Source organism: Primulina eburnea, chromosome 8 (genome assembly GCF_022965805.1).
Source record: "Primulina eburnea isolate SZY01 chromosome 8, ASM2296580v1, whole genome shotgun sequence".
NCBI classification, from domain to species: domain Eukaryota; kingdom Viridiplantae; phylum Streptophyta; class Magnoliopsida; order Lamiales; family Gesneriaceae; genus Primulina; species Primulina eburnea.
In genome coordinates this window covers 39,841,479-39,869,143 of record NC_133108.1, presented here as the reverse complement: position 1 = coordinate 39,869,143, position 27,665 = coordinate 39,841,479, and the positions used below count along the sequence as shown (strand labels likewise).

At 33.0% G+C, this 27,665-nt stretch overlaps 2 protein-coding genes across 9 annotated transcripts; both read left to right on the top strand.

Moving 5' to 3' along the window:
* The first annotated feature begins 9,581 nt into the window (after nucleotides 1–9,581).
* LOC140839700 (subtilisin-like protease SBT2.5) lies at nucleotides 9,582–16,780 on the top strand. 4 transcript variants are annotated; one of them, XR_012119778.1, is made up of 12 exons: nucleotides 9,582–10,053; nucleotides 10,206–10,321; nucleotides 10,549–10,781; nucleotides 11,737–11,881; nucleotides 11,986–12,380; nucleotides 12,654–12,749; nucleotides 12,860–12,932; nucleotides 13,230–13,515; nucleotides 13,947–14,272; nucleotides 14,635–14,902; nucleotides 15,502–15,978; nucleotides 16,041–16,182. XR_012119778.1 is itself a non-coding variant. In XM_073206601.1 (12 exons), the coding sequence occupies exons 3-12, from the start codon at nucleotides 10,585–10,587 to the stop codon at nucleotides 16,543–16,545; spliced, it is 2,475 nt and encodes an 824-aa protein (XP_073062702.1). In that variant the 5' UTR covers nucleotides 9,582–10,053; nucleotides 10,217–10,321; nucleotides 10,549–10,584; the 3' UTR covers nucleotides 16,546–16,780. The 4 variants fall into 4 exon arrangements, 3 of the variants coding, with proteins under 3 accessions (XP_073062702.1, XP_073062701.1, XP_073062703.1); XM_073206601.1 differs by having other exon boundaries at nucleotides 10,217–10,321; nucleotides 15,502–15,783; nucleotides 16,139–16,780; XM_073206600.1 differs by having other exon boundaries at nucleotides 15,502–15,783; nucleotides 16,139–16,780.
* A 1,421-nt stretch (nucleotides 16,781–18,201) lies between these two features.
* LOC140839699 (pentatricopeptide repeat-containing protein At5g57250, mitochondrial) lies at nucleotides 18,202–24,141 on the top strand. Of its 5 annotated transcripts, XM_073206599.1 has the most exons (5): nucleotides 18,203–21,666; nucleotides 22,042–22,317; nucleotides 22,775–22,816; nucleotides 23,042–23,265; nucleotides 23,954–24,141. In XM_073206599.1, exon 1 carries the CDS (start codon nucleotides 18,490–18,492, stop codon nucleotides 21,595–21,597), a length of 3,108 nt encoding a protein of 1,035 aa, XP_073062700.1. In that variant the 5' UTR covers nucleotides 18,203–18,489; the 3' UTR covers nucleotides 21,598–21,666; nucleotides 22,042–22,317; nucleotides 22,775–22,816; nucleotides 23,042–23,265; nucleotides 23,954–24,141. The 5 variants fall into 5 exon arrangements, with proteins under 5 accessions (XP_073062697.1, XP_073062700.1, XP_073062698.1 ...); XM_073206596.1 differs by lacking the exons at nucleotides 22,775–22,816; nucleotides 23,042–23,265; nucleotides 23,954–24,141 and adding an exon at nucleotides 21,752–21,804 and having other exon boundaries at nucleotides 18,202–21,666; nucleotides 22,042–22,729; XM_073206597.1 differs by lacking the exons at nucleotides 22,775–22,816; nucleotides 23,042–23,265; nucleotides 23,954–24,141 and adding an exon at nucleotides 22,696–22,729 and having other exon boundaries at nucleotides 22,042–22,536.
* The last annotated feature ends 3,524 nt before the right edge of the window (nucleotides 24,142–27,665 follow it).

Sequence of the window (27,665 nt, the reverse complement as noted above, 5' to 3'; positions counted from 1 at the left end):
GATGGCGGCAATTTGAGCTCAACTTTGTTGCACAAATTTGAAGCCAACTTTTGTTAAAAAATTGTTACATAAGAAATAAATAATTTATTATATTAAGTTAAAAATCCAATTGATTGTTTAATTTATGCCTATCTCGTTCGGTAAAGAATTTTATTACAACATCCTTTAAAATTCTGAATTATTTATATGGATTTATTGTCTGTGCAATTGGGATTATTTATTGAATCCAATCATAGAACTTTTTAGATTATATATATATATAATAAATCCTAAAATGAAGATTGGACAAACATGTAGAAAACATCATTTAAAATATTTTAAAGGAACTTGTTGAAACATTAATAAATAAATCCAATAACTTTAAGAAACTAATGTGTCTATGTAGAGTTTGGAATAAATCCATTTAGTTTTTAAATTAGATATATTTATTTCTCTTAGAAATTGTTAGAATGTAAAAGGGAAACATTATTCTCCATGGCTTCATTATTGTCTTTAAAATGAATTTATAAATTTTTTAGTTATGGCAGTCTTTGCGACGACAATTCGCCAAGTTGTCGACAGAAATTGGCTACAACAAAAAAGATTGCTAATGAAATAATAATAACATTTGTAGTCAAATATAATATATTTCTCATTGGTATTTTTAAAAATATCATGTTGCTGCATTCAAATAATTTTTTTACTACTAATCAGTAAACATGTGAAATATTGGATCTTCGTCTAAGATCTGGGTTTTGTTTATATTATAAAAACTCATGTGAGACAACATGTTACTTATCAATTTTGTGAGATGAATATTCTATTTAGGTCACTTGTAAAAAAAAATTACTTTTTATTGTAAATATAAGTATAGTTGACTCGTTTTACAAGTAAAGATATGTGAGACCATCCCATCAGAGACCTACTTTGTTTTTATATATATGAGACGTAATGTTTACATAACCTCTAACTCGAGACCTGTTCCAAAACAAGATCACTTGGCCAAGAGGACCACGACGACGAAGTTTTTTTTTTTTTTCTTTTTCCGAATGTTGGAGAACAATGAAATCAAATCTGAAAGTTATAATGTACGAATACTATGAAAATATGCACATATAAAAAAGATGCAAGTATGGATGCATTGTAGTCGAATGTGATTGGATTCAATACCCAAAACGTAAAATTAAGACCAAAAATATAATAAATCGTCAGATAAGATTTCCTCTGGCATTCACATGCACATGGGAGAAATAATTGCTATTTTAAACCATTTTTATTTAATTATTTATCCATTGCCGTAACACATTAATTTGGGTTGGTTTCCATATATTTATCGCAAGTTTGTTAGATTACATTTGCAATATAAATTTCTCAAAAATACATAAATTTCTTTAAAGACCAAATTGATCTTGTTATAATCAATTTTTTTTTAAATTTAATTTTCAATCCAAATTGTCACGATTAATAAATGATATAATTATTTGCATATTTTTAAAAGTTTAAATTCTAACTTTAGTAACTAAAATTAATGAGCCCAGCTCCGATCCAAACTTGATAGCTAGTATTCAAATGCAATAGGTACCAACTACATTCAATTAATTTCAAGAGGTGGCCCTCTAATTTATTGTGGTTATGTCGTTCATGTGCCCACAAATTTTATTTACTAATTAATAAGGATTAAAAGGATATAAAGATTTCATAATTAGGTTTTTCCAATTAAGTAGCTTGGAGAATGTTTTATTAAATTTAGGAACATGTGACAGCTATAATATAAAAATGGAGGATTAATTTATAGTTTAAACTCATTTTTGTATAATTAAAAAAATACAATTATCATGATTTAATTAATTATTACAAGTGAGTGACTATCTATTCTAATATTTTCATCACCTTATCAAATGTAATAAGATCGTGAAATTAACTATATGTGATACTTAATAGATCAAACGTTTGTTGGTATTAATCTTAAAATTATAGTTTTTAATTAAGGCATAACTTTATTTTCTTGTATTTGTGACGGCACAAAAGTGAATATTAAGCGACATGGTCATGAGGAGTTGTCAGGTCTGACTGATGTGGACACATATCACTTTTTAGATACTATTGAGGTCATGTATTTTTTACGGCTCACTTAGTCAGATAGAGTATCGTCTTCAGCTTTGACACATTAAATCTTCTCGAATATCATCTATCTCGATATCATTTTCATCAATGCATACTTAACCAAATGATATCATTTTGTTTTCTAAAATGTTCGTTTTCTACAATAACTTTATTTCTATGAAAACTGATATAATAAAATTAAAATCAAAATCGCTATATTTTATGGAAAAATATTATTTATACCATTATTTTACACGAAATAATAATAATAATAATAATATATTAAATTTTAAAATTATATTTGATTATATAAATGGATAACGTATACATGATAATAATATATAATTACCTTTCTATATCCTTGTCAAGCCACAAAGGTTGATTATACTATGTATCACATTCACGTGCCATGTACAAACATAGCGACAAGTGGGACCCATCCCTCACATGATTTCAGAAAGTGACCGTTCTTTTATTTTTTATAAATTAATTTTCATCACCTATACGCTCCCTATTCATAAATAAAGATTTTTCTCCTCAGGGGCATAGGTCGTGTGGTAAAGACTTGGAGTGAAGGACTGTTAATTCATGTTGGTAAGGATTCGAGTCTCGGCTCCCTTTTTATGATGAATTGCTCCAGCCAATCTCTCCTCTGGGTAACTGCTACCGGTGCATAACCCTGATTTAGCTCCTTTCACGCCGGGGCTTGGGGCGGCTCTATATGAGGTCCTCGGGGTTGGGGTTCACCCTTTTTTTTTCATGAATAAAGATTTTTTATTTATATTTACTTTTATCAAAATAAATAAATACATAAATTCGGCATATTTATAAGTTCTAATCGGCATTTTATAAATACAAAAAAACAAACGTCTATCCAAGTTCCTCAATATAAGTCTTAAAAATAAGTAACAGATAGTGACAAATGTGATGAACGTACTTTGTAGAAAAATTAGAGAACGAAATAGATTTTTGGTAATTTTAAATATAAGTTATTGATTTTTTAAACTGGAGTTCTCATTTTTATGTAGTCCCAACATGCTTAATGTTAAGAAAATATCTCTTATGAATGTTGACTATAGATTTCTCGTAAAAACACTAGCTCTGTTCCATCCATATCCATAATGAAAACATTTCTATCATATGTTATTCTCTTTTAGGGGTGTCAATCGGGTGGGTTGGGTCGGGTTTCGGGTCAACCCGCAAATTTTATTTTATTTTTTTTTTCAACCCGAACCCGAAGCAACCCGAAAACCCCCAACTCGAACACGAACCCGTATAACCCGACTCAACCCGTCTAACCCGCCTAACCCGATTTTTTTAATTTTTTAAAATTTTTAAAAAATTTAATGAAAAAATTCAAAAAAATAAAAAAATAATAATATTTTAATTTAAACACATAATAACAAAATTTTCGATTTAAATTTGAAAGTTTAATCGTAGAAAATTAAAAGTATATTTACCAAATAAAATAAAAAATTGTTAAAAAAATAAAAATATGCAAAATAAATATTAAATGATGAAAATTTATCATATAAATATACAATAAATTTTGTTCAAACATACAATATATAAAAATATAGGTAATATTTTCAAAAAAAAATTCGCAGGTCAACCCGCGACCCAACCCGACCCAACCCGAAACCCGCCTAACATGGCACTAACCCGAATCTACCGAACCCGAACCCGAACCCGAACCCGAAAAACCCCAACCCGAACCTGATTTTTTTCGTGTTGGGTCGTGTCGGGTTGACGGGTCGTGTCGCATTTTGACACCCCTATTCTCCTTATCCACATGAAGGGAAAAGTCCAATGAGATCAAAACCTCTCATAGGCTTCTATAGAGTAGCAGTCACTAGTCGAGTTTCCTTGATTTAATTACTTCGTATATTCAATGAAGTCATAGGTATATAATTGTCGAAGTAGACACACGTGAAGTAATATGGTATCATTTTACTTCACATTATAACCGAAGTCTTATTCAAGAAAGTAGCGAAATATTTGGCCGGTTCAATAAGAGATACCAATCCGGAATTAGACCGATGTCGAAGTAAAATAACGTATTTTACTTTATTGATTTCGTAAAGTGCAGAAGTAATATCTTATATAAAATTTTAAAAAATTTGTAATTAACGACGGAACTTTAAACCGTCCGAGAAGTCACCGTCGTAATCATATTAACGGTTTTTTAAAAACCATCGCTGATTATTGCAAGAGTATTATTATACTTTTGAATTTGAAATCATTTCTTATATACTTGATATTGACCTTAATTTACAAAACATTCTTCAATCTTAGTAACCAAACGAGTATTAAATAAATGGAATTTTTGAAATGTTACGAACGAAAGTAAAATATAAAGAAAAATGTTGTATATATAGTTGAATGTTTATAGAATAATTTAACAAACATAAATAAATTTCATTGTCATATCAAAGTTAGTTAGTGAAAAATGTTTAACTTTATTAAATAATAGAGTTAAAGATACTTTGATCACGGATGTTAAAAGATTTTAAAAGCAGTTCAATATTAATATTATGAATATTAAAATCCACTCTAAATTATCGTATAATTTTTTCTTTTCATATCTATGCATTTCATATATTTATACAAGTACAAACACTATAAATAAAAATAGATAAACCGTATATATTTAGTTTATTAGTTTTCTTTTTGTGCCATTTTTAAACTTTAAAGTTATATAAATAAAAAAAAAATTGAGAGTTTTAATTAACTTTATTTGATTTTAGGATGACTTTATTATATCATCTCCATCACTCTGAATTCAGCATGTTAAAATACTACCACATCCGACCATTTTTACAACCCTTGTTTATTTTGCTTCCTATATTTTATTCAGAGTGGGTCTTATGTGAGACCGTCTCACGGATCTTAATCTGTGAGACGGGTCAACTCTACCCATATTCACAATAAAAAGTAATACTCTTAGTATAAAAAGTAATATTTTTTCATGAATGACCCAAATAAGAGATCTGTCTCACAAATACGATCCGTGAGATCGTCTCACACAAGTTTTTGCCTTTTATTCATGTACAATGTATCGAATTAAGAAGAGATTATTAAAAGAAAAAATTAAGACTGTGTTTTCTAAATTATGTAATTATTCAAATATAGAAGTTTCTTTATCATTTCTCAAATTATATATATATATATATATATATATATATATATATATATATATATAGCAGTGTTTTTATAACCGGACCGTTAATCGAACCGGTCAAGCCTTAAAAAATGGTTCAACCGGTTCGACCGTCCAATAAAATTAATATTTTATTTATTTTATATAACAAATAAAATAGTAAAATATTGATTATTTATGTTTTTATAGTTTTTATTTAATTTTTAACATGAAAATTACAACAAATATCAAAATAAAAATCATTTTTCAAATTCAAAAATCCAAATTACACATAACATGTAACCAAATAGGGATGACCAAGTTTAAGTGCCCAAGTAAACATCAAGATTAATTATAAAAAAAATAGCAAACATCAAAAACCGTCGCTATTTAGCGACGGTTATTTCAAAAACCGTCTCTAAATTGCGACGGTTATTCTTTAACCGTCGCTATATAGCGACGGTTTTTGAAATAACCGTCGCCGATCTCTGGGCAATTTTTTAATAATTTCACAGACCCGGCCGGTTCCTGAAGACCGGCCGGTTTCCGGTTTTTCCGGTTGAACCGGATTTTAACCGGTTTTTTCCGATTAAACCTGTTTTCCGGGTTTTTATTTATGTCCGGACCGGTCTGGAGACCGGTTCACGGTTGAACCGGTCCAACCGGCCGGTCCGGTCCGGTTTTGAAAACATTGATATATAGTATGTCTCTTGTAAGACGGTCTCACGAATATTTATCTTTGAGACGGGTCAACCATGTTTACTCTTAGCATAAAAAATAATATTTTTTCATGGATAAACCAAATAAGATATATGTATCACAAAATACGACACGTGAGACCGTCTCACACAAATTTTTGCCATATATATCATATATGATTTCTGACTTGTGTTGTATCATTATAACTAATATTTTTTCAAATGTGTAAATGATAATTAATTTACTTCCGATTTGAAAAGTTATGTTCAAGCTAATATATACGTACGTGTATTTACGTATACATGTTGTATATATATAGATACGTGTGTGTATGTATATATGTTGTATATACGTAGGTTTTTGTGTTATATTTGTGAAATAAGTCGATCCAGTCTATGCATGCAATAAAAATAATATTTTGATATAAAAGTAATAAAAAATCATGCGAGACCGTCTCACGAGTCAATTTTGTGAGACGAATCTTCAACCCGACTCGGTCCATAAAAATATTACTTTTTATTTAATTGTCTATGTAAATATGGACCGAATCAACATGTATCACATATATAAATATGTGAGACCGTAGCACAGAAAACTCATTCAAAAAACAATATTTTCATAGGTTGGATCGAGTAGAAGACTTGTATCATAAAATTGAGTCGTGAAATGGTCCCACAAACAAGGATGGAGCCAAAGCAGGGCGGTAGGTGCGGTTGCTGTTGGGACATATATAGTATTCTCACACCCAAGACGCAGTGATAGTTTAAAAATTTTGTTCTTGGACGTCGTGTGTTTAGAAACCATACATAGGATGTTTAAATAATTATACATTCGCGTTCATAACGCTGGACTCCAAATTATTCAAGTGTTTAGGTGGACATAACCCTTCTTGTAAATCCTTATGGATTGCTATTCAGATTTGATCGCCTAATTAGATCCACGATCGAAATCTATGTTCCTCACTTAGATTGCAGTAGAAATCACAAGCGATTTGTGCGTTGAGACTGTAGTATCCGAATTTCCAAAATCCGGAGACGAAGCGACGCGGTGGTAGAAGAAGTGGGTTGGTCGAAAACTTTTTCTATTCCATTGTGTCTTGTGCCAATGTTTTTTCACCTCAAACCAATGAAGTGGCCGAGAGTTTTTATTGTTAGAATGTTAATTGATTCTTAATCAATTATTATGGATTCTTAATACATAATTAAGCAAATTTTATTTGCTCATTCTTTCCAAATTATTCTTCCAACTCCCTTTTTGGTGGCCGTGAGATTGCCTTCCAATTGGGAAGGAATTTTATGAATTTTATGGGGAAAAAATCTCTCTTTTTTTTATTATGTCATCTTATGGTGTATTTGTAGAGTGAAACTCTTAATCTAATTAGTAGTTCATCTCCTACAAGAACTCTAATAATTTCATTATATTTAAACTCACATATAATTAATATATGATGTATTTATTAATACATGATATAATAATATCATATACACATATTTTGTATCACTATATAAAATATATATATGTATATTAAATTAAATAATCATTGTTTAATTTATAAACTAACTTCATGATTAATTTAATTCTAGAATCTTCTAGAATATTTATGAGAATTTGTGCATGTTAGTAGTCATCATTACTAGCACAATCATTTAATTAGTAAATTCTAAATTCACAAAAAAAAAAAATGATTCCGAACTCATTATAACCCCCGATCGACGATACGATAGCGCCGATGTATCTAGAATACAAATCGTGTTCATGTAATGAATATTGAAAATTTCGAAGATCAAAATTTTCATTTACCATATTGAGCACCTGCCAGTTTTAGTGACCTCCTTCACAAAACAGTCAGTTCTACTCTTCTTCTTTATTTAGCAATCCTGCTAACTTGCATTCCTTTCATTCTATGGAATCAGCTCATAAACTCTTTTATAAGCTTCTTGTTTGATCTCCATCAAACTATAGTCGCCAAATTCCAACTCCTTGAAATTTGACTATCTCAACGGGAACACAGAATCCGATACGTCTGTGACCCTCAATGGTTCAGGGATACAGCTAGCCGTGGGTTCACATCTTCATATGATTCAAAATAACATTATTCTTATTCAGGTTTACTCTAGTTAACCACATTCTTTTAATCAACTCTTTGATCAAGAATGTCAGAACTCATTTCTGATCGCACTCATCAGATCATGGTAAGAACGTCTAGTAGCATAGCTCCATGATCCCCTATATATAACTGATAGTGCCAGCAAGAACCTTTAGTTATGGTTAGTGTACAGTACGGTCCCTTCAAACATATATCCCGATCGAATTTGCAACCATTGGTATATCGAGATTTGCATATGAATTCGATAACGATCCGATTTATCTTTGAGTATTAATAGTGGCATGACATGTGCAACTGGAAAACACATTTCTTGCTTTGGCCAGAGACTCCTTGCACTATTAACTCATCAGATCATATAGGAAATCTTCACCCGTAGATGAACGGTGAATCCCCGATTACAATGCATTTGCTCCTACGTATTTCAAAACTACACCCAACCTCGCCACCTGACGACACTCGATGGAGTCGTTAAACGGATCAAAGTGCATGCTAGTACGTATAGCCCCTACATTGTCCCGGATCAAAGGACTAATAGTGTACAACCATAACTGCGGACTATTCTACTCGATAAATCGGAACCACTTGGATATTCCGATAGAGGGTTGTTCAGTGCATCATCATATGATCAACACATCTGTGTGAATGGAAATCTCTATGCTCTTGCCAATGAAACATGACGTTTACATCACAAATACAAGTCTCAAACTCGAGCGACCTTTATCCTTGTTTTAGGCGGCTGATTCGACTAGAAACCTGTTAGAATATACGGTACACTTCCTAATGAGTTTCATGATATTAGGTTGCGACGCAGACCTCGTGGTACCTATTATATATTCAAGAACTTTATCTATACAGTTTGCATAGTTATACAGATAAAGTATAATGACATAATAGAATAAAATCGTAAAATATTATTAAAATAAAGATTGTTTTACATTAGAATCAATAAAGCTCGAGCCATAAGTTGACTTGCCGGACACCTACTCTAACCGTCGCCCCCTCGATATTTAGAATAAGATGCTAGATGTAATTATTTTACTTCACTTTCACCTCCTTCAAATTTCCATTTGTCCTCCGTCTCAAAATTCTTTAATATATTTTTCTGCCTCTTAACTTTATTTTTCTTACTCTTCCATTTGTCCTCCGTCTCAAAATTCTTTAATATATTTTTCTGCCTCTTAACTTTATTTTTCTTACTCTGCTCACAAAAGTTTTTACTTATATATTTAAAATTTAAATTGCATGGCGTCATCGCTAATTTGTCATACATATTGTATATCGTGACACCTATCAGTTTACATCCGAATTCCAATGTATAACCAATTATTTGATTGTTGGTTTTTTTATGAGGACGAAAGCATGTCGATTTAACTTGGTTCAAATTCAGACCTCGAAGTATCGGCGAATGTTTGTGTTTTAACTTGGATTCAAATTCGTATGGGAATATGTTTATTTTTACAACTTGTTCGGTGGAAAATATCAGCATATCATCGGTAGCTTTTCAACTTTAGATATGAAATAATGTCAATAAAGAACCCATTATTTTATTAATAATCTCTACCAGAAAAAGAGAGTCGGGGGTCCAAAAATCTTCTTCCATGGTGGAAATAGTTTAATGGAATCATCTCCTCTCTGTTGTACTAGTACCACCTCTGGCAGCGTCCATGTTAAATAAATATCACTCATTCAACCCTAACCACCTCCATTACACACACCACGCTCATACCCTTTTGGTTTTTTCACATTTCACAGTTTCCTCCCGGTCCACCATTAAGTTCAAGAATTGGAATTTCTTTCTTTTTTTAATAAAAAATAATATGTGACGTTTTGCTTTGAATTGTCTCCTCTTGTGCTGATGGGAGTATTAAATGTGGGCAGTTGCTAATGCACTGCATTTCTTGATGCTTGCTTCTTCTGTGAAAAACACTCTTCAACTTCTGTGGGTGCTGCTTGGTGAAAAAAGTGGAGTCGCACTATATTTATGTAATCAGCATTTTGGTGTGGGGATTCTTTTCTTGGATCAAATGTGAGCAAAGATCTTGGCTTTTTTTGTTTTTTATATTTTTTCCTTCATTATATTTCGTTTGATCCTCTTGTAATAGCTTGAATTGTTTTGCTGATTCCTTGCTTGCGACTTATCTTTCATTACATCTTTTTTTCAAAAATATATTTGGTTAGCCATGGTTCAGGTTAGCATTCGACCTTAAGCAAATGTGAGTAAGAGAAAAAAGAAAAAGAAAAAGTAGAACCGAGCTTCAAGGTGACTTGTTGGCTCTCCCTTTAGTATCTGGTCGGTAAGTCCTTACTTCAATCCTTACCATTTTTCCGTATTTCATTGTTTTAGTTGGTATATACTAAGAAATCTGTCAGTTACTTCGATTTATGCGACTTCTATGCACAAGTGCGCTGTTAATTTTATAGATTAATTAATATTGTTGTGGTTATTATTAAGTGGTCACAAACTTATTGGCCCATTGCTTTTGGATGAAAGATTCATTGATTTTTTTTTGTATATGAACAGATTTGTCTTATCCAAGGTTGGATACTTCGAAAGATAATGTATAAAATGAGGAATAGGGAGTTGAATGGTTATTTTACTGTCCTCATATTATGGGGTGTTATGATTTTGGGGAAGGCAGAGATTTACATTGTGACGCTTGAAGGAGAGCCTGTGGTGAGTTATAGAGGTGGTGTTGATGGATTTGAAGCCACAGCAGTGGATTCTGACTCTGATGACAAAATTGACGTCACCAGGTAGTCTTAATAATTATTTCATTGGTTGAATATTTGAATAATTATGCAGAACCTCATGGAAACAGCAGCTATATGTTCATCTTCCTGTGGGCCATATTAGGTCCATTTAGTTGGTTGTGTTGAAGATCTTCTTGTAGTATTTGATAAGTGTTTCACCTGCTGAGGATGTTTAACTGTACTTCAAATGCTGTTAAATGACAGATTTTTTTAGTTTACAAAATATATATGAACTGTGGCATGAGAATGAAATGATGAGAATAGAGCTTGTGCAAGTTCTATTAGATTTAAATGAAGTTTACCAACATTAATATGGATGTTCGATGTCTTCCTGTTTGGGACTTGGACTAAAGAACTGTTTGAGCTGCTTTCCATGATTTTCCAACGAGAGTCATGAGACATGTTCTATTTTGAATCCCGTATAAAAATGACTTATTTCTTGGTTTGTGAGTGGTGAACTCGGTAGTAAGTTGATTCCAAATCCTTGGAGAATTTTGAACCAAGAATCTAGCATTTTCTATACTATACAGGCAGTAGTTTGATTTCTTATCCATTCAACCTTTCGTCAGTTGCATATCTAAAAATGGTTAAAGAAGCACATTTTTTAATTTTGCTAGAAGTATGAAATGCCAAGCTTCAATTCTTCGAACTCTTCTTTTCCGATATGCTCTTGAAGCTCCTTTAAACTAAAATTATTTCTCAGTCAGGAATGAACCTACTAAAACTCGGGGCCATGTAATATGCAAATATTTGTTTTGTATTTTTTGTTGCATGTGTGTTTCCAATTCCAGTCCCCATGAAACAAAAACAGGAGATGCATGGTTCTGGGGAATTGCACACTGTCATGAACTTTTGATTTGTTAAAGCCATGCTACACTGTTTTGTTTCCTTAGATCAGGTCCACTGAAATTCTGATAACTGAAGTCAAAATATTTCTATGTTCTTGGTTCACTTTCAGTGAATTGGTCATATCCTATTCCCACCATCTAGAAAAGCGACATGATATGCTTCTTGACATGCTGTTCGACCAAGGTGCCTATAAGAAACTCTACAGCTATATTCATCTCATCAATGGATTTGCCGTTCACATTTCATCGGAACAGGTGAGATTCCTTGCTCCTATATTTCCTTTCCTTCCATTTCTTTGACATGATCAATGTTCATTACGGTTTTACTTGTGTTCCTAACACCATTAACGTATTAGTAGGCAGAAATTCTCAGACGTGCACCTGGTGTAAAGTCTGTGGAAAGAGATTGGAAAGTCAAGAAACTTACAACCCACACTCCTCAATTTTTGGGACTTCCAACAGGAGTGTGGCCTACTGGAGGTGGCTTTGACAGAGCTGGAGAGGATATTGTTATTGGCTTTGTTGATTCGGGAATTTATCCTCATCATCCAAGCTTTGCAACTCACCAAACAGATCCTTATGGCCCAATCATAAAATATAGAGGTAAGTGTGAAGTTGACCCAGAGACCAAGCAGGACTTTTGTAATGGGAAGATTGTTGGAGCTCAACATTTTGCTGAAGCTGCTAAAGCGGCTGGTGCGTTCAATTCCGACATTGATTATGATTCTCCCCTTGATGGTGATGGACATGGAAGGTTTGGCTTATGCCTTTTATGATGTCAGATTCACGAGCTGTGGTCGTTGTTTTCCTCTTATTTGCTTTGATATTTATTTTAATTTCATATTATATTCTGCTTCTCAAGCTGTAAATATTAGGTGATAGAAAAAGCCTTAACACATCCTTAAATATGAAGTTTTTTCTTTTCCAGCTCTGTTTTCTGGTTTTTGTTGATTTGATTAATTTTTTTATCTATATGTATATTTATTATGCTTTTTGAAACTTAATCCATCAATATCTTTTTATTTAGTCATACGGCGGCTATTGCAGCTGGAAATAATGGAATTCCAGTGAGGATGCATGGGTATGAATTTGGAAGAGCAAGTGGAATGGCACCTCGTGCAAGGTAAGGTTATGTTTGTATCTTATTTCTCTTTGGGCCGCAGGCATTTTATAGATCATTTTCTCATTTAAAATATCATTTCATTGAGAGTTCATAAGTTGGTCTTCATGTAGGATTGCTGTGTACAAGGCACTCTACAGAATTTTCGGTGGATTCATTGCAGATGTAGTAGCTGCCATTGATCAGGTAGTCTAAAATGAAAATTCTTGGTTAGGATATTGTTATGAAGATGATGATGCTCCCGTACTTCACTATTATTTCCATGCAAATTGATCTGGCTTCTGGCACATATACTAATGTTGTTGTGGTCAGTATGGTACTCTTTCATTTGCAAATCGACTACAGAGAACAATACACACACATTTCTACATCAATTTATTGGATATTAGTTATACTATTGTCCTGAAAATGAATCAGAGAAAAACCTTATTTTGTATACTGTAGAGGGGACTCTTTGGTCTCATGCAATGTACATTTTGACAGGCTGTCCATGATGGTGTGGATATCTTGAATCTCTCGGTGGGTCCTAACAGTCCTCCAGCTGCTACAAAGACGACATTCTTAAACCCTTTCGATGCCACCTTACTTTCGGCTGTAAAAGCTGGAGTTTTTGTTGCACAAGCAGCTGGAAATGGAGGTCCTTTTCCCAAAACCTTATTGTCTTACAGCCCTTGGATAGCATCTGTAGCTGCTGCAGTTGACGATCGAAGATACAAGAACCATCTCGCCTTGGGAAATGGGAAAATTTTATCTGGAATTGGTTTGTCACGTAAGTATGCCCGAACTGAATATGGAATGCTAAATTTGCGTGCTACAAGTAAAAGAATATATATTGGAATGAGCTGTAATATATTTAAGTTTATCATCTCTTTTTTATATAATTGAAATGTGATCTATTATTATGAAAAATTTCTATAATTTTTATTTTCACGTATTTACACCTGTACGAAGAGGTGATGATTGCACTAAACTAAAAGAGATTATTAGCGCTTCAGATATGTCGGGATTGTGTCTCACATGTAGACCTTTTTGGCTGGCCATCGTAACCATGTTATGTGGATGTTGTCTCTTCTCTATATTTCCGATACTTTAAAATTCAAAACGGAAGTAATTCTGCAGTCCCTTTCCACTATTATATCATACCCTTCTTATCTCTGACAGGTGAAAATTTTTAAATTTCAATTTGTTTACTTCATGCAGCTGCTACGTATTCAAATCAAACATTTACCCTGGTGGCAGCTAATGATGTAATACTGGATTCCTCTGTCACCAAGTATAGTGCTTCGGAATGCCAGAGGCCTGAAGTTCTGAACAAAAATTTGGTCCAAGGGAACATTCTTCTCTGTGGCTATTCTTTTAATTTTGTTGTTGGAACATCTTCGATCAAGAAAGTCTGGGAGACTGCCAAGAGTCTCGGTGCTGTTGGTTTTGTCCTAGCAGTAGAGAATTCTTCTCCTGGGACAAAATATGATCCAGTTCCTGTTGGTATTCCGGGGATCCTGATAACAGATATTATCAAGTCGACGGTAACTACTTTTTTTTACCTTCTTCATTAGTCATATTATTTGTCCATTAGGAGAGCATCGGTTAGGAAAGGACAAACACTCTTGGTGGCTAACGTTTTTGAATTATATCAGGCTACTTTTATATTTTTATGATTTTGCACCATGAACTGATATTGCTGGCAAAAGTTGTTCACTTGCATTTTTACATCACCTTTTGCCACGGTGCCGGAGAATGAAGTTTGAGTGGATGTATTATTAATAGTGCAGGGCGGTGGTTATTTTCGACTCATTTGATACTCAAGATTCATCCAGTTTAAAATAAAATTATTTGGGTTCTCATTTATAATCATCATTCATCATTCTTGGATTATCGCTTCTTTTAGGAACTTATAGACTACTACAACGTCTCTACACAAAGAGATTGGACTGGTCGAGTTACGAGCTTTAAGGCAGTAGGAAGTGTTTGGGATGGGCTGGAGCCTATTCTCCACATGTCTGCACCACAAGTAGCATTGTTCTCCGCTCGAGGACCTAATATCAAAGATTACAGCTTTCAAGACGCGGATCTACTAAAACCAGATATCTTGGCGCCTGGCTCTCTGATTTGGTCTGCTTGGGCTCCTAATGGAACTGATGAGCCAAATTATGTTGGTAAATTGCTACTCTATACCATTTTACAAATCTGTCCATGTGTTTAATTCTATTGGCAGATTTTATCATTAGAGCTACGGATATAGAAGCAATTACTTACCAAAGAACATTACTACGTATTCTAATGTTGTTTTAACAATCATGTGGAAATAGTTTTATATTTGCATTGACGAAACAGCTTTTTTTCTGTTTATTTTTTAAAGAGAAGTTGAATTAGATCTAAAACCCACAATATTTGTTTTTGTCTTTTTGAAACAATTCTTTAAAAAATTAAATTCCAACCAAAACATCATTTTTCAACAAAAGGTATTTTTTCAAAAAAAAAAAACTTTTTAGAAAAACTTTTCAGAAAATATTTATATGATTTAATTCTTAAGCAAGATTTTCTTCCATATTGATTCATATTTTCACCTAATGAAGAGGTGTGAATTTATTATGAACTTTGATGAATTAATAGGAGTTTTAACCCCGGGGTCATTTTCTGCAGGTGTGGTCATAGAACAAACCAAGTTCTATTTGTGGTGTGATTGTGACCTCTTTTATTATATTTCTCTTGTTTAAAACTCTGGAAGTTTAAAAAAGTTATTCATTTGCAACAGGTGAAGGCTTTGCTATGATATCTGGAACGAGCATGGCTACACCTCACATAGCAGGAATAGCTGCCCTTGTGAAACAGAAGAACCCACACTGGAGTCCTGCCGCTATCAAATCAGCTTTGATGACTACATCATCGACCCTTGACAGGGCAGAAAGACCACTTCAAGCCCAACAATATTCAGAATCCGGGGTGCTGTCTCTGGTTCCTGCAACACCTTTCGATTATGGTAGTGGCCATGTCAATCCCAGAGCTGCTCTAGATCCAGGACTGATTTTCGATGTTGGTACGTACTATACTTTCGCTTCTGTCATTGTTTGATCACAACAAATCATGTCTCTTGAAAATGGGAATCAGTCATAAAGGCCAAGGAAGTCTGAGAGGTGGCATCATCCCCACTCTCTCTTAAGATTTTTTTAGACGTTCATGTTTTTTTGTATTAAATTCAGAAAATATGATTTCCTCTCTCCTAAAGTTTTCAGTTTTCATGTTTTTTTGTATTAAATTCAGAAAATATGATTTCCTCTCTCCTAAAGTTTTCAGTTTTTTATTTTTTCCCCATCAGTGTGAAACTGATGGAACTGAAACAAAGAAAAAGGTCTTCTTTTCTTGATCTTCGTATTTCTTGATACAAATTTTAGGATACGAAGACTACATAGGATTCTTGTGCTCAACAGCTGGAATCAATTCTCAGGAGATCAGAAACTACACAAATGCACCCTGCAATTACACTCTTGGTCATCCATCAAATCTCAACACACCCTCGATAACAATTTCACACCTCGTGGGAACTCAAACAGTCACTCGCACCGTCACAAACGTGGCTGATGAAGAAACATATGTGATCACAGCAAGAATGGCACCTGCTGTGGCCATGGAAACCAGCCCTCCTGCTATGACTTTAACACCTGGCGCATCCCGAAAATTCTCAGTAACTCTTACAGTTCGATCTATTACCGGTCTCTACAGTTTTGGCGAGATTTGGCTGAAAGGGAGTCGAGGGCACAAGGTCAGAATCCCAGTTGTAGCCATGGGTTATGATCGATAAGCTGATGCCGTAGCTATATGTTGTTTTAATGATATTCTTTGGATCCATGTGGAATAAGATGCATATGTTTGAAGTATTTTCTCTAAAAATACGTGCATGTTTATAAAATATAAAAAGATAAGTAGCATTGAGGGGAGACTTGGAGCTTCTTCTGATGCTTATAAGTTTTGACTCTGAGCTAATTTAGGTGAAATGTACGACAATTTAGCCTTGTTTTGGTTGGTTTGACTGCTCATATTATTTTTGTTTATCAGCATTTGCAAATTGCAATTTGAGTGTCCTACGGAGCTCAAATGAGCATTGCCTGAGTGCTTAATTCCTTGTATATTATTAATTAGTCGTTCAAATTTCTATCAATTAAAGATTTTTTTAAAAAGTATTCTAATTAATCATATATACAGTACTGATCATACACCTGATTAAAGCTTAATTTTATCATGTTTACATTTGAATTAACTCAACAAATACAGTTCTTTAATATTTAATGACAAAAACTTGTATGAGACGGTTTCACGGGTCGTATTTTGTGAGACGGATCTCTTATTTGGGTCATCCATGAAAAAATATTATTTTTCTATACTAGGCAAAAACTTGTGCGAGACGGTCTCACAGATCGTATTTGTGAGACAGATCTATTATTTGGGTGTCATCCTTGAAAAGGTATTTTTTTTTATGCTAAGAGTATTACTTTTTATTGTGAATATGGGTAGGCTTGACCGGTCTCACAGATTAAGATTCGTGAGACAGTCTCACATGAGACTCGCTCTTTATGCTAAGAGTATTACTTTTTAGAGTGGGTCTTATGTGAGACCGTCTCACGGATCTTAATCTGTGAGACGGGTCAACCCTATCCATATTCACAATAAAAAGTAATACTCTTAGCATAAAAAGTAATATTTTTTTATGGATGACCCAAATAAGAGATCTGTCTCACAAATACGACCCAGTGAGACTGTCTTACACAAGTTTTTGCCATAATTAAAATATAAAAAATAATCACAAATCTTATAAATGAATAAGAAAAAATCAATTGTACAAACACATAATGTATGCACAAGTATACATGTACTTGATATTTATAAGATGGTTATTAATTGATAATAAATGGGTGGAAGTGGATGATAGGCATAGTACATTGATTTAAATTTATGTAGAAATATTCAGATGTTAATACCTATAGGTATAAAAATTCATTTTTTAAATTTTCTTCACAAAATTTGTATAAAAACTCTAATTTTTTATTTTTTTTGATTTTTTGAAAATGGCCTGAACTCCTTTAAAATTGTTGTTGGTAAAAAAAAGTATAAATAACAATAAATTTTGCAGTTTTAATACAATTAAACAGAATTATATATCTTCAACTATGAAAAAATTATTAATAATTCAAAATATGTCTGTGGCCATCACATTATATTTTCAACAATACATCTAAAATAATTGATTATTGTTTAATTTAAATAAATATTCATGTTTATAATTTTGTACATAAGCCACAAAGTGTGATACTATAAAATTAATAATTTAAGTGGATTGTTATTGTTATTGAGTTGTCGAATAGACGAACGTTTGATCGATGATCAATATGATTCGGTTACCCCTTACACATTTTTTCTACTCTCGACCAACTTTTCACACAGACATTTAACGGTACGAGATTAAAAACGATGTGCAGGAGAGCTACAGGTTCTATGAACATAAAAATAATAATGTAAGTGGGTTAATGGGTCAATGCTCGTTGTTTGAGATTGATACGCTAGGTGGGCCTGACCGCCTGAGCGTCTCCGCTGGCGCCCGCCGGAAAGGTACCCGCCTGCAGGAGTTCTGATTGCTGCTTAATTCTCCATATAACTTAAAAGTCATTATACGTTGACAGCAAGGTGAAGGTTTCTATAAAACCGCGGAGTCTCACCGAATGGTTCTATCTTCTCGTAACATCATTCTAAAATGTTCTCGCTTTCAACACTTTGGAAAAGTGGTTTTACACCAACTCTAAAAGATTTCAACAAATTCCTTCGTTTTCTTTATCAAAATAGAAGATTTGCTGCCATTATTCACGTCTTCTGTCAATTCGGTTCAAACAAAGTGAAAGCTGACATCCATGCTCGCACAATCTTCACTAAAGCTTTGTTGAAAGTGCACAAATATGATGAAGCCGCTGAATTCTTGAAAACCCTCTCAGGGAAGTCCGAGATTTTCCAGAAAAATCAGATCTTTGATTCTGTAATCCAAGGACTTTGTAGATTTGGCAAAGATCCTGAGAAGGGTCTTTCTTTGTTAAAGGATTTTTTGAAAACGGATGGTAGTTTTCCTTCTTCTCGTACTTTTTTCTCATTAATTTATTGCTTTAGCTCAATTGGAAAAATGGATAGAGTGATTGAGTTGGTAAAGTTGATGGCTGATGAATTCAATTACCCTTTTGATAACTTTATTTGTAGTTCTGTGATTTCGGGTTTTGTAAGGATTGGGGAGCCTGGTCTGGCAGTTGAGTTTTATGAGAATGCTGTAAAATCTTCTTCTTTGAAGCCTAATACTGTCACATGTACATCTGTTTTGACTGCTTACTGTAGCTTAGGTAAAATAGAAAAGATACCTGATTTGGTTTCTTGGATGGAAAATAACGAGTTAGCTCTTGATGTTGTGTTTTATAGTAATTGGATTTATGGGTGTCTACAGGAAGGATTAATGGATGAGGCATTGCAAAATTATAGAGCTATGGGGGATAGGAAAGTTGAGTTGGATATTATCGGTTACACTATTCTTATAGATGGATTTTCGAAGGCCGGATATGTGGAAAAGGCTGTAGGAATTTTGTACAAGATAAGAAGGAAGGGACTTGAACCAAATTTGGTTACTTACACTGCAATTATTTTAGGTTTTTGCAAGAAAGGAAAATTAGAGGAGGCATTTGCAATATTTAGAATGCTGAAAACTTTGGAGATCAAGATTGATGAGTTTACTTATGCCATTTTGATTCATGGAGTTTGTAAGAAGCGTAATTTTGATCTTGTCTTCCATCTTCTTGATGAAATGGAGAATAGAGGAATAAATCCTGGAGTCGTAACATATAACACCGTCATTAATGGACTATGCAAAGTTGGGAGGACATCAGATGCTGACAATTTCTCAAAGGCTATTGTTGGAGATGTTGTCACATATAGTACATTACTACATGGCTACATTCAAGAACAAAGTGCCTCAGGGATTTTAGATACAAAGAGAAGACTCGAAAAAGCTGGCATCCATAAGGATGTTATAGTATGCAACATTCTGATAAAAGCTCTTCTATTGGTTGGCTTGTTCGAGGATGCTCTTTCAATTTATAAAGGATTGCCACAGATGGACCTAACTCCGAATTCTGTTACTTACATTACTCTGATTGATGGATATTGTAAATCAGGTAGGATTGGTGAGGCTCTTGAAATATTTGACGAGATCCGGAAAACATCAAACTCTTCAGTTGCATGTTACAATTGTATTATTTCAGGGCTGTGCAAAAAAGGCATGGTGGGTATGGCGCTCGACATTTTTATTGAATATATCAAGAAAGGTCTGCCTTTAAATGAAACAATATACATGATGTTGTTCAAAACAACATTAGACAAAAATGGCGAAGAAGGAGTTTTAAATGTGATAGCAAGAATAAAACATTTACGGCTTCCAGCCCTGAATATTTTATGCAATGATGCCACTTGTTTCCTGTGCAAAATGGGTTTTACAGAGGCATCGTGCACCATCTTATTTTTTATGAAGAATAGTGGTATAGAATTGACGAACTTGTGTTATTATTCGATCATCAGAGCTCTTCTTTCTGAAGGCCAAAGATTGTTTGCGCTGCATATTCTGACCTCATTTATTAAAATACATGGCATGTATGATCTAAGAGTGAGCGAGACACTGATACATTACCTGTGTTTGAGTGATGTGAAAAAAGCCCTTGTATTTCTCTCGATTATGAATGACAAAAAATTGAGGGTGACTATTCCGGCTACCGTTTTTGAGACACTGATATATGGTGGCCGAGTTTTGGATGCATATGAGCTTTTGATTAGAGCTGAAAATAACCTACCTGTTATGAATGCCGTGGACTACTCCATTATGGTCGACAAGCTTTGTAAAGATCTGCTTATTGAGAAGGCGTTAGATCTATGCTCTTTTGCAAAGAAAAAGGGGGTAGCTCTCAATATTGTTACCTATAATTCTGTTATTCATGGACTGTGTCGCCAAGGTTGTCTTGTTGAGGCTTTTAGATTGTTCGACTCAATGGAGATAACTGGTGTTGCTGCTTCGAAGATTACATATGGTACACTTATTGATGCTTTAGTTAAAGAAGGACTTTTACTGGATGCCAGAACGATCTTTGAAAGGATGTTCCTCAAGAATCTTCAGCCCAACACTCATATTTATAATTCACTGATTAATGGTTATTGCAATTCCAGTCAGCTTGAGGAAGCTATTAAGCTTTTCTGCGATTTAGAGGCTAGAAATCTAAATCCTGATGGTTTCACAGTCAGTGCACTAATTAATGGCTACTGCCGGAAGGGTGATATGGAGGGAGCACTCAATTTATATTTTGAATTTAGAAGCAAAGGTATATTACCTGATTTTCTTGGTTTTTTGTGTGCAATCCGAGGCTTGTGTGCCAAGGGAAGGATGGAAGAGTCTCGAAATATTTTAAAAGAGATGCTTCAAACCCCATCAGTCATTGTTCTCCTACGCAAAGTAGATAGCGAGCTGCAGTCAGATTCGGTGGAAAATTTACTTGGTTCCCTTTGTGAGCAAGGAAGTATTCTTGAGGCTGTTACTTTACTTGGTGAAGTTGAATCCGCACTTTTCTCTGGCCGGAGAAATTCTTCTTTCAGAGGGTCAACTACACATGATTTAGATCACGGGCCTTTAATCTTCGGTGAAAACATGAAAATTTGGTCAGATGAATATGGAAAAACGCAGCAGTTGAGAGATTTTGATTCTTTCTATGCTCTTGTTCATTCATTTTGTTCAAAGGGAGAGCTAGCTAAAGCAAATAGGCTCGCGAAGTTAATTATGGAAATCTGATCTGCTCACGAAACAATTGTCCTATGCTGCAGACATCTTCTCTTGTCCATTGTAATAATAGACACAAAGGTAGCAGGGTTAATATATCTTCTTCTCTTGATGTACTAGTATTATGTCTTTGTTGTTATTTATATTTCATGATTGAACTTTATAGGTGGAAAATTTGTAGCATTTAAACTGAAGATTCATCACTTGTAACTCATGATGGTTATCCCTTTTCATCACGCATTTGGTTGACTATATGCATGTTTTCTCGGTCTTATCCCTGATCTAGGCCTGTTTAAAATCGTGCTATTGTTATTTATGACACAATCAATGTTTCAAGTTTATCTAAAAGATCAGCATATTATTTCCTGACCAATTACTCTTTATATTCAAATAAATGAATTATGTCTCCTCTGAGTTTCAGATTGGTGGATATGATTTTTCAGTGAAATATTGTAGGTGCATTTTCACCAGTTTGCTGCCATGGAAAGTGTGACGAACTCAAGAATTTCAACGCGCAGAAGGTCCAAAGATCGATTGGCCTAGTGGCAGGGGTCCAAAAATCTTATTCGGTGATGGAAATAGTTTAATGGAATCATCTCCTCTCTGTTGTACCATCTCTGGCACTTCGGTATTGAATAAATTTAACCCGTTCAAACCCTAACCACCTCCATTACACACCTCACACTCTTTTGGTTTTTCACATTTCACAGTTTCCACACGGTCCACCATTCAGTTCAAGTTGGAAGTAACGTTTTGCTTTGAATTGTCTCCTCTTGTGCTGATGGGAATAATAAATGTGGGCAGTTGCTAATGCACTGCATTCTTATCCTTGCTTCTTCTGTGAAAAACACTTACTTTAACTACTGTGGCCGCTGGTTGGTGAAAAAGTGGAGTCGCACTATATTTATGTTATCAGCATTTTGGGTGGGGGGTTCTTTTCTTGGATCAAATGTGAGCAAAGATCTTGCCTTTTTTTGATCATTTTTTCTTTGATGGTATTTCGTTTGATCCTCTTGTAATTGCTTGAATTGTTTTGCTGATTCTTTGCTTGCGACTTATCATTCATTACATCTTTTCTTGAAAAAAATATTATGATTAGCCATGGTTCAGGTTAACGTTCGACTTTAAGCAATTGTGAGTAAGAGAGAAAAGAAAACAAGAAAGAGGAGAGAAGAAATATAGAACCAAGCTTCAAGGTGACTTGTTGGCTCTCCCTTTAGTTATTTGACTGGTAAGTTCTCACTTCAATCCGTACCATTTTTCTAATATTTTGTTGATTTAGTTGGTATTTATGAAGAAAGCTGTCAGTTACTTCGATACATGCAACTTCTATACAAAGTGCGCTGTTAATTTTTTAGGTTAATTAATATTTTTGTGGTTATTACTAAGTGGCAATCAACTTGTTGGCCCATTACTTTTGGATGCAAGATTCATTTATTTTGTTGTATATGAACAGATTTGGCTTATATTACTTAGAAAGATGATGTACAAAATGAGGAATATGGGGTTGAATGGTTATTTTATTGTCTTCGTATTATGGGGTGTTATGATATTCGGGAAGTCAGAAATTTATGTTGGGACTCTTGAAGGAGAGCCTGTGGTGAGTCGTAGTGGTGGTGTTGATGGATTTGAGGCCACGACTATGGATTCTGACTCTGATGACAAAATGGATGTCACCAGGTAGTCTTAATAATTTTTTCATGGTTAAATATTTGAATGATTATGTAGAACCTCATGGAAACAGCAGCTATTTGCTTTTCTTCCTGTGGGGTCATATTGGGCTCGTTTAGTTGGTTCTGTTGAAGATTTTCTTGTAGTATTTGATAAGTGTGTGTTTGGTTTAAAGTTTCTCGATCCTACAGAATCATCTGGTTGACTTTAATTAGTTTATCGGTAACTTTTCTCATCCTCCTCAAGATTGGTTAACAAGCAATTAGTTTCTGGATTATATTATGTGAATTTGACTTTATGTCACGGATACTCTTTTTTGTCCCTGCTTAGGATGTTTAACTGTATTTCAAATTATGTTAAATAATAGGTTTTTTTTAGTTCACAAAATCAATATGAACTGCGGCATGAGAATGAAATGATGAGAATAGAGCTTGTGCAAGTTCTGTTAGAGCTAAATGAATTGAAACCTATCTTATGCTTAAAAATATACTGTAGTTGTTGTGAATAAGCCTATATCATATACTCCAGCAATAGAAGCAATGATGAAGTCCTCGTTTTGATTAACTTCTGAAGTCCAGAGGAACAGCATGGTTGAGTACTTGAGAGAGCAACTGTGTGGCTCATGTTCAAAAGATGTATGACATTTCTTGTTTCTTATTGCTCAGAAAAATCCTGAAACGTGTTTCGTTGTTGATAGGTTTGAAACCTGGTATCAGATTGGTTTGGATCATCAAGGAAGGTGGGTATTACCGTCATCCAAGTTGACAAGGCTGCATAAAGAGAAGGATTTGCTTTTAGAAAGCCTGAGTGTGCTTTCTACTTGGATTTGGCCATCCACTCTCTCGGCTGCAGCATATCGAGTCGTTGACATGACCCATGTATGCCCCTTTCTCCTCATCATAGGATCTTTTCAAATTGGTTCACTGTTTCAGTGAGCTCCTGTACTGGTTTTGAGTGATTATTTCCAAGCATTTGTCTCCTAATGTTCAACCATGTGCATGTAAACCGGGGTTATATTTCCTATCTTCAAGCTCGTATTGATTTGAAGTCTTGGAAAAGTGCTTTCTAATCTATCTACCCAAGACAATAACATCCATTTCCTAATGTTTTTGCATTATGTCTGTATATCTATGAACCTATCGATTTTTCATTTCATTTTATTCATTCAAGTTCATAGGTAGCACGAATTCCGAGAGCCGCGAGATCGATCACCTTGCTGGTTAATGCTTGGACGACAACAGCAAATTGAACTTGAATGAAAATAATATCCGGAATTGTGCAAATTTAGCGAACTCATTAATTCACACTCGATTTCCGTTGTTTAGCGTTGCTGATTCTTCATCCTCGAGACTGAGTTGGGAACACTAGAAATTCAAGCGAGATCACCGAGGTTGCAAGATTGAGCAGAGTTCAAAGGTGGAAAAGAGCATGTAATGTGGCCTCATTTTCATACAAAACCGCTCCTTGTCCATAAACTTTTTCTATAAATTCATTATTTTTAATTGAGTAGGTATCATGTGAGACCGTCTCACGGATCTTAATCACCGTCTCACGGATCTTAATCTGTGAGACGGGTCAACTCTACTCATATTCACAATAAAAAGTAATACTCTTAGTACAAAAAGTAATATTTTTTTATGGATGACCCAAATAAGAGATTCGTTTCACAAATACAACTCGTGAGACCGTCTCACATAAGTTTTTGTCTTTTTAATCACAAAATTAATGACAGGGCCTAAATAAATTTGATCCAATTTTCACATTTTTATTATCGTCTTTACTACTAAAACAGTCCTTAAATATTTCAATATAACACTTTTGGTCTGTAAATAGTAAATTTTAAATATGTTACGTAATTATTTATCGGACTAATTTTGTGCCACTAAAGACCTAAATATAAAGGATACAAATTAAAAATGTAGTAATCATATTTATTTTTGAAATTTAAATTTACTTTTTTGATAATTTGGATTTTTATATTAAAATTGGAAGAAATGATTTTTTTATATAAAAATAAGTTTTTGAAATTTAAATATATAATTTCTCTATAGTGCTTTTTTTAATATTATATTACTGAATATTTATTTTATATTATCTATCTATTATATAAATATGTGAATTTTCATTTATCTCCTTATTAATTGTTTACTTTACATTAATTGTTTACTTTAAATGTATCTTTTCTTATTCATATTTTAAATATGTGTGATTATTAGAATTTTTTATGTCTACTCACATTATAATATGTTATTTTTGTCCAATGATATATTTTCATTATGTAAATTAGTATTTGGTTTTTATGTCTACCCACATTATAATATTTTATTTTTAATCCAATTATTTAGATTTTTTATTTATCTTTTCATTATGTAAATTATTAAATTAATTAAAATTTAAAAATCACTCATTATCGAATTGTGAATTTTCTTTGGTGTCTTATTAATTTTTTTCATGTCTTCATGTGATAGTTTTCTAGAATTTATGTGTTTAAATTAAAATTTTTTGCAACCGAAATTTTTTTGTGGTTTATATTTATAAATTATTTAAATAAAATACGGTAAAAGATCGTTGTGATTTGAGCCGTCAATTTGGGTTGAGTATATCGGGTTGGCCTGCACCGCCAAACAGTTTAAGTGAGTTCGGTTGAAATTTTGTCGACTCATTTAAAGGTGAGCCTAAATGAGCTCGCACGAGTTTATATTAAATATCTAATATCTAATATTATCGATTTTCAATTATGAATTCTTGATATAAAATGGAAAATATCATTTTGATTTCAAATTATGATGTTACTATCTTATTCAAAAATTGTGGGTTGTTGAGCTATTTTGGCAGTCACTCAAAATTGAGTGTCAAAGTTGACATTTGTTGAGTTGTATTTTTTGATTCCTGACAATATGTTCGTCAACATATTATTTTTAAGTTAGTTTTATCAGTATCGTAAGAGATAAATATTATCATCTCTTTAAATTAATATTCATTTTCATGTTTGATATATTATGGATCTTGGTAAAATGAGGAACAATAAATTCAAACAAACGAAAACACAAAAGTCTTGAGCGAAACAAGAATTATATAGCCGCGGAAATTAATTTATAAATTTTTAGTGAATTTATCGATGTTAAGATGTATAACAAATCTTATATTATAATATATAAAACTTCAACCTTATAAATGAAATAAATCAAGCATATATGAAATATACAAAATTTTATTACATATACAGTTAAGTAATTTATTATAATTGTACTTTATACTACAAGAATTCTTATCGAACTCAATGATTGTAGGTTTAACATCTATTAAATCAGCAAACTAAAGAGCATGTCAATTAAACTAATTGAGTAATCATATATTCTTGAATTTCCAAATTAATTTTTTATCTTGATAATTTGTTTCATTTAATATTTTAAATTATAAAACACTGTCACTGTAACTATAGATATTTTTTTAAAATATTCATAAGGACTCAATCACTAACTCATAGGGAAAACATTTATCGACATACTATATTGAAAATATTCTAATTAATTCAGCGCATTTGCTGAAAATTTCTAATTAATTAAGAAAAATTCATTTACAATAATCATATTTAATATTTTTGGGCTAACATCATTTATTTTATAAGACAGTCATCGCAATTCTTTATTTGTATGTTAATCTCTAAATCTGAATTATGATGTATATTGTTTTTCTAAAAATTCTTAAATAATGATTTAATACATTTATTTGACACTTCAATATTAACATTTTAAAATATATTAATTTTATATTATATGCGTGCAACACTTCTAATCATGATTATAAAAATTCTAAAAATAAATTAGGTAGAACATAAAAAATTGCACAATTAATCAAAAGACAGAAAACAAAAACTGAATAATTGTCTATTATCTATAAACTACTAATACCGATTTATAAAGATTGAAGTCGGTGAGAGTGGAGGCCACTATGTACTAAAAAACGTTAATGCTTGAATGAGTCACACTACAAAGTTAGTGAAGTAAAAACGAATGACATAGTGGGTTAATAAAAATATTATAATGAGCTAAGTTGAATGAAACTCATATATATAAGTATCTGTTAGACATGAATTTTATTGTGGCGATGATTAACTAAAACCAGCAGACCAGAACAGTAGACTAACTTATCAGAAGCCACTGGTCTAATAAAACTAAACCAGTAGAAAGGATAGTAATACAAAACCAGTAGAGGACGTTTCCTAACGTTGCTATCTTTATTGTTACCGTTAAAGAATTCCTAGTACTAGTATTAATTGCAGCATTAAATACTATACGAAGTCATTTAATGCATTTTACCCAATTAAATATGAAACAAGACTGATTGTTTTATAGCTTTTCTGCAGGAACTTCTTTTGGTAATAAAGCTGATTGTATCAGTTATCTGGA